The sequence below is a fragment of the Nematolebias whitei genome, chromosome 6 (assembly GCF_014905685.2).
Source record: "Nematolebias whitei isolate Nwh7 chromosome 6, NemWhi1, whole genome shotgun sequence".
In the NCBI taxonomy this organism is placed as follows: domain Eukaryota; kingdom Metazoa; phylum Chordata; class Actinopteri; order Cyprinodontiformes; family Rivulidae; genus Nematolebias; species Nematolebias whitei.
The window spans coordinates 45,631,427-45,638,348 of NC_056503.1; the positions used below are offsets into that span (position 1 = coordinate 45,631,427).

A 6,922-nucleotide genomic window follows, 5' to 3' on the forward strand; every position below is an offset into this window, starting at 1 on the left:
AAACGTTGGAGCGTAATGCACCTACTCTAAAATAAAAAAAGATCAGTTGCACTATCATAGTAATTAATGTAAATATTCACACATTAAATAATAAAAATCATTGAATCAACATATTTTACAAAAGCTTGAGTGTTTTTATCTTGTTCATAATAAATCGTCAGAGTTCTGGTCCAGTCAGCAGCAGATCGTTGTTAGAGAAGAACTGATGATCAGTCTGCAAACTTCTTCTGTCCTCATCAGGCTCCGCTCCAAGCTCCATCCACGAGGAGGAGACCCGTACCAAACGGAGGCGAGGCGACCAGGAGGAGCAGCAGGAGGAGATCAAGAGAGTTTGTAGAGAAGGTTTTCAGCTGTTCACCACAATGTTTGTCTGCTTCTCCTCCTCTCATCAAGACGCCGAGTCGACGAAGTATCTGGTTAGAGAGCTGGCCTCTGTCTGCCTGTCTGTCTATCTGTCTGTCTGTGTGTCCTGCAGGCCTCCCCGTGCTGAAAGGCTACGTGGCGGCGAGGCGGGGCGAGCGTGAGGAGATGCAGGACGCTCATGTGTTGCTGCCGGACATGAGCTGCTGTCTGTCGTCTCTACCGGGACACGTGTAAGACGTCCGACATCCGTCCTTCTGCTCAGATTTACCCTGCATCACTGACCTGTTCCAGAACTCTGCTAAAGTTCTGATCCGGTCCTCAGCTCTGCATGTTTTCCCCCCAAACATCCTGACTTCCTGTGATCTACGGTTCTCCAGATGTTCTGTTGGTCTTAGTTCAGGTCAGTTCTTGTCCCTGATCGTTTTCAGAGGACAGTCGGAGTAAAACTGAACGACATCGGACCAACAGCTGGAGTCTGTACCAGAACCACGGTCTGGTGTACTCCAGTGTCTGATAAAAGTTGGTTTCAGGCTGTGAACCGGGTCGGGCTTAAGACACTAATAACAATCTGGTTTCTGGACATGAACTCTGTGTCTCCGTGTGTTCCGCAGGTCTCACATCTCGTATTTTGCCGTGTTTGATGGACACGGAGGAGCTCGAGCGTCTCAATACGCCGCAGAGCATCTTCACCTCAACCTGGCCAAGAGGTTTCCCTCTGGTGAGTTCTACAGAACCCTGACCCACAGAAACCACGACCCACAGAAACCCCGACCCACAGAAACCCTGACCCACAGAAACCCTGATCCACAGAACCCTGACCGACAGAACCCTGACCCACAGAAACCACGACTCACAGAAACCCTGACCCACAGAAACCACGACCCACAGAAACCCTGACCCACAGAAACCACGACCCACAGAACCCTGACCCACAGAAACCATGACCTACAGAACCCTGACCCGGTTTTCTTTGATTCATATTAAATCTATTAAATTAGATGATGTTTGTTGTTTATTATGAACCCGTTAGCTTCCTGCTCCAGAACATCTTTGAGGAACTGTCTCCTGATGGACGGTTTTCTGTTCCAGGAGACAATGAAAATGAAGACAAGCTGATAAAGAAGTGTTTATTGGACGCTTTCCGGCAGACGGACGAAGACTTCCTGAAGAAGGCGTCCAGCCAGTAAGACAAGAGTTCACCTGAGAACCAAACTCTGGTCTTCAGCCTCATAGACTTGTGTAACATCAGTGCTGTCCCTTAGACCTCAGGAACCTCTCTGGTGTCTCTCTGAACAGGAAGCCGTCGTGGAAGGACGGCTCCACGGCCACCTGTCTCCTGGTGGTGGACGACATGGTGTACGTGGCCAACCTGGGGGACAGCAGGGTGAGCTGGGCGGTAAACAGTTCCTGAATCAGTCCTGAGGAGGAGTATGGACATCTGACGGAGTGTCTTTCTGTGTCTCCGTCTCTGCAGGCTGTGATGTGTAGGACGGAGACAGCAGAGGACGGACAGAAGAAGTCTTTGACTCTGGCTCTCAGTAAGGAACACAACCCCACCATCTACGAGGAGCGCATGAGGATCCAGAGATCAGGAGGGACCGTCAGGTGGATTTAGTCCTCAGAGATGTCCCATTGAACATCTGTCCTCCACAGACATTCATGTCCTTACTCAGCTAGCATTAACTATGTGTCTGTGGACAGGGACGGCCGGGTGCTCGGTGTCCTCGAGGTGTCTCGGTCCATCGGGGACGGTCAGTACAAACGCTGCGGAGTGATTTCAACGCCGGACATCAGGCGGTGTCAGCTCACAGCCAATGACAGGCAAGAAGACCGACCCTCAAAGCTGATTGGTCAGACGGAGTTTTAGTGGTTTTCTTTTTTTGTAAACTTGTTTGCACTAAGTGTCTGAAATGGAGAGGGGCGGGGCTACAGCTCTGGTTAGAGCTCAGGTTGGTCTGTGATGTAAGAGACAAACTCAGTCCAAACGGTTCAGACTTTTGCAGGAAACATCTCCAAAAACCTGATTGAGCTGTTGTCTAAAGCTAATCTCTGTTAACTCTGTCTCTGTTGTCTCTGTCTCTGTTGTCTCTGTTGTCTTTTGTCTTCAGCTTCATCATTCTGGCCTGTGACGGTTTGTTCAAAGTGTTTTCAGCTGATGAAACTGTGAAGTTCGTCCTCGGCGTCCTCCAGGTAGGATACAACCGTTAGGTTCTGGTTTCTTTAATCCTGTCCCGGCAGACAGTAGTGATTAAACCTGGACTGGTTCTTGGTCCTGCAGGAGGACAGCGTTGAGCCGAAGGCCAGTCTGACGGACCAGGAGGTTCGCTTTGAAGCAGCTTGTCAGCAGTTGGCCAGCGAGGCGGTGAGGCGAGGCTGCGCCGACAACGTCACTGTGATCCTGGTTTCTATTGACCACTGAGCCCAACCATCATCAGAACCATCATCATTTTTATCATCAGAACCAGCCAGCATCATCAGAACCAGAACCAGCCAGCATCGTCTTTATCATCAGAAGCAGCTAAACAGAACCAGACCAGCTGTTCAGGCCTCTTCATGTCGCTTTTTCTAATAAAAACCTTTTCTTCACTTTTGCTCTCTGCTCTTTATGTAAAACTTTTAGCTTTTTAAAAATATTATTTTACTTTTATTTAATATAATTCAATTTCCACATTTAAAAATGAGCCAACAGGGAGCACAAGATAGTGGCTCTTGAGTGGGTCCCAAGCCCGGGTAAATGCTGAGGGTTGGGTCAGGAAGTGCATCTGACATAAAACATTTTCCAAAACTAACATGCAAGTTCATTTAAATGACACCATGTTGAATCGGTCTATGCAGATCCAGCTGAGGACAGTTGGACTGGTACAGGACATGTAAGGACAGCAGGACAGTGGTGAGATGTGCTGTAGGGGTGAGATAGCTTCAAGGTGGAGGTGGGAGTGCATCAAGGATCGACTCTGAGCCCCTTCTTGTTTGCTCTGGTGATGGACCGACTATCAGATTTTGTTGATGCAGGTCAACAGTGCAATGAAATGTTCAGGATGAGAAGAATTGATTTGACTCGCTAAAAACAGAAGAAATAATAAAGCATGTAATAAGGGTACAAAATAAAGTATCAAAAAGTGATAAATATAGTAAACAACAACATGGTAGATGAGGTCAGGCAGGAATCCCCGTGGACTATGATGTTTGCAGATGACATTGTGATCTGTGGTGAGAACAGGGAACAGGTGGAAGAGAACTTGGAGAGGTGGAGGTATGCACTTGAAAGAAGAGGAAAGAAAAGTCAGCCATAGTAAGACAGATAACGTGTGAATGAGAGGGAGGAGGTGGAACAGTGAGGCTACAAGGAGCAGAGGTCACAAAGGTGCAGAACTTCAAGGACTTGGGGTCCACTGTGCAGGAAAATGGGGAGCCGTGTGGTTGGCACTGTCTCCCTGGTGGTTGGATCTAGGCTATCAACGTATAATTTAATTTTTATATTTTCGACATTCTTTCATGTGCTCAGGGCCAGACCTGGACATTTGGGGTCTCAGCAGGATGTTTTGGGGGTCCTACTTTGCCACCATACAGTTAAATATGCACCAAACCAAATATAGTCTGTTATAAACCTAATGCATATTCTGATATGCATAAGATTTTTCTACCTGGATTATTGAGCATGCATCAGGATATTCTGTGACCTTGGTGTTAAGTAGTTTACTGCTCACTGAACAGGCTGTACGATGGGTCCTCGTGACTAACCTGTGTAAATACAGGTTGAATGAAGAGCTTTGAGAAGAGAGGTGCTCTATAAGCACAGTCCATTTAGCATTTGTTTGTCTGGACATTTGACATTTATTTATTTCATGATGTATTTATTACATTTTGTCACGTCAGTCCAGTGGGTGCAGTACCTCTCCGGCCCGCCGGGCGTCGCTGTCTCTCCGGTGGTTGGATCGGCGCCAAACTAAACCGGATTTCTGAGCCTGTAGCGAGATGCGGAGACAGCTGTCACCGTAACAAACAATAAACATAAACACCGTTTATCTCCAGTCCTTTCGGAACCGGGCCGGAATGCGAGCTGATCCGGAGCGTGTCCGGTTGATCCGCGCGGGCAGAGTTTCTGTTTAAAGAGAACTCCGCTGCTGCCGAGCTAACAGGCTAACTAACGGTCAGCCCAGGAAGATGAATAAACTTTATTAATACCTTCGCTCGGTGACATTAACAGACGGGCTGCTGAGTGACGTCATGGACCCCCTGTTGGACTTTGAGGAGTGTATTAAAGACTCACCTGAGTTCAGGTGAGGAACACGCGCCTGTAAATAACATGTTTTATTTACAGGGAAACAATGTGATGCAGACCTGTTCCCTGACTGATGGGGGAGGTGAGGCAGGTTTACAGGAAACACAGGAGCTCAAACTAAAACAACTCAGTGATCATTTTCTATATACTTTTTTTAAATTTAGTTTAAATGTTTTACGAAGGTAGAACAGTTTTGTTGATTATATGTTTTGTAAAATGTCAGACTGTCATTTTCTCTGCTTTCAGACTGACCCTGGATCAGTTCGAGGCTGATGTTTCCCTGGTGGAAGCGCAACTAAACAAGGTAACCGTTCCTGTTTCAATCAGTTAAGTGTTGACTGTTGTCACGGTAACCAGTCCACTGTGGTCATAATGTTGTGGCTGGTTGATACCTCCCAGATGTTTCAGCAGCGCCTCGTCTCTGTAAACGTCCTGACAATAATCACCTTTAGTGTATCTGTTGACCTGTGACCTGAAGAAAACTCACCTCTGTCTCCGACCAATCAGGTGATGAGGCTGTGTGGACAAATGGTGGAGGCGGGGCAAGCGTACAACTCAGCCAATCAGGTGTTCCTGAGTGGCCTGGCTGAGCTCTTCGTGGACCACAAGAAGGACACAGTCGTCATGGTGAGAAGCTCCATGGAGAGGACGTACCTTCTGGTTCTCTGTAGAACCAAAGCAGAACCTCATTAGAAACAACCTGGATTTGTTTCAGCAGCAGCTGTTTCGATCTGAGAACCAACAGAACCAAGTTCTGGTTCTACAGGAGCTGTTCTGTGGGTCCAGCTGACCTCTGACCTGTAACAATACTTTCCTGTTCTGTTATTGTTTCTGACTTCCTGTTTCTTGCCTGTCAGAGCTGCCTGAACCAGTTCAGTCAGGGCCTGCAGGAGATGCTGAACTTCCACACCGTGAGTTCGTTCTTCTGTTTGACCAATGTGGTTTCAGAACCAGTCTGACCCGATGTCTCTGCTCCTCAGATGTTGTTGGATCAGACTCAGAGAGCCATCAGCCAGCAGCTCACCAACCTCTGCTCACAGTGAGTCGCTCCAAGTCCACCTGAGGGTGCACCTGGACTCAGAGTCTGACCTCAGGGTCCACCTAGTGTTCTGATGCTGGTGTTTGTGTCTCCAGGTTCCTCCCTCAACTGTCGGAGACCAAGAAGGAGTTTGTTCGGATCAGGGAGGATCTGGAGACGGCAGCGGTGAAGAATGCCCAGGTGTCGCGACATAAATCTGTGGAGGCGGAGCGGGCGAGTCACCTGCTGCTCGCCACACGAAAATGTTCCCAACACTTTGCCCTGGATTACTGTCTGCAGGTACCACCCAGAACCTCCAGCAGAACCTGAGAAGAACATGTCCAGCACTGCAGATTATCTGATCAGAACTGTTTTGTGTTTCAGCTCAACTCCTTTAAGACTCAGCAGAAGATCGACGTTCTAAACTCTGTGAGTCGTTACTGAAGATCTGTGTTCTTGCTGGAAGCTTAAAACACATTTAGAACTAAAACAGACAGGAACAAATACAAAACAGTTCCTCAGTTTCTGTTGTTTGTGTCAAGATACTAAAGTCTGTGTTTCTGGAAATGATGTTTGAATCAGGAACCGTTCACACCGACACCTGTTTGCTGTTCTTCAGGTGTTCTCCTTTGTGCACGCTCAGTTCACCTTCTTCCATCAGGGCTTCGACCTGCTGAGAGACCTGGAACCTACCATGAAGACCATGGGGGCACAGGTTCTGACCTCCGTGTTTCACTGAGTTAAAGTTCTGCTTGACCTTTGACCTTTGTGTTTCCGTTCTATCCATGGTGTTTTTGTTTGTTCCTTAGCTATCGCAGCTGTCGGCAAATTGTTCTGCAAAAAGAAAAGAACTGGAGAACAAACACCTGCTGGTGCAGCAGAGAGTAAGAACTCCTTAATACTGTTAGAACACACATTAGAACAGCAGTTAGAACATGTGTCAGAACACCCATTACATTGTTTGTCAGAACACCTATGAAAACGTTTTTTAGAACACCTAGTACAACATCTGTAGGAGCACCAAGTAGAACGTCTGCTAGAATACCTGTTGAAATGTCTGTTAAAAGACCTGTTATTATACCACACCCAGTAGAACGTCTGTCAGAATTTATCCTGCATTTGTCTACTTGTGTTTACATACATGACACGCTCTTTGTAATAATGCTGTGTAAACAGTGTGTCCTGTGTTCTTGTTGCAGTGTAAACTGTGTCGACTGTTCTTGTTGCAGAGTAAACTGTGTGTCCTGTGTTCTTGTTGC

The 6,922-nt window shown here is 47.2% G+C and overlaps 2 protein-coding genes across 2 annotated transcripts in view; both read left to right on the forward strand.

Moving 5' to 3' along the window:
- The window catches only part of LOC119411401 (integrin-linked kinase-associated serine/threonine phosphatase), a 3,703-nt gene extending 822 nt beyond the window's left edge, over positions 1 to 2,881 (forward strand). The window contains exons 2-10 of the mRNA XM_037678346.1: positions 241 to 342; positions 476 to 593; positions 975 to 1,081; positions 1,453 to 1,546; positions 1,660 to 1,747; positions 1,838 to 1,968; positions 2,065 to 2,184; positions 2,472 to 2,553; positions 2,642 to 2,881. Coding sequence (XP_037534274.1) covers positions 241 to 342; positions 476 to 593; positions 975 to 1,081; positions 1,453 to 1,546; positions 1,660 to 1,747; positions 1,838 to 1,968; positions 2,065 to 2,184; positions 2,472 to 2,553; positions 2,642 to 2,782 — 983 coding nt within the window. The 3' untranslated portion in view covers positions 2,783 to 2,881. The remainder of the gene's footprint in view (positions 1 to 240; positions 343 to 475; positions 594 to 974; positions 1,082 to 1,452; positions 1,547 to 1,659; positions 1,748 to 1,837; positions 1,969 to 2,064; positions 2,185 to 2,471; positions 2,554 to 2,641) is intronic.
- Positions 2,882 to 4,495: 1,614 nt separating this feature from the next.
- The window catches only part of zgc:162872 (BAR_ACAPs and ArfGap_ACAP domain-containing protein), a 7,271-nt gene continuing 4,844 nt past the window's right edge, over positions 4,496 to 6,922 (forward strand). Inside the window, exons 1-9 of the mRNA XM_037678347.1 lie at positions 4,496 to 4,643; positions 4,892 to 4,949; positions 5,153 to 5,272; positions 5,503 to 5,556; positions 5,626 to 5,684; positions 5,780 to 5,963; positions 6,048 to 6,092; positions 6,283 to 6,378; positions 6,473 to 6,547. Coding sequence (XP_037534275.1) covers positions 4,591 to 4,643; positions 4,892 to 4,949; positions 5,153 to 5,272; positions 5,503 to 5,556; positions 5,626 to 5,684; positions 5,780 to 5,963; positions 6,048 to 6,092; positions 6,283 to 6,378; positions 6,473 to 6,547 — 744 coding nt within the window. The 5' untranslated portion in view covers positions 4,496 to 4,590. The remainder of the gene's footprint in view (positions 4,644 to 4,891; positions 4,950 to 5,152; positions 5,273 to 5,502; positions 5,557 to 5,625; positions 5,685 to 5,779; positions 5,964 to 6,047; positions 6,093 to 6,282; positions 6,379 to 6,472; positions 6,548 to 6,922) is intronic.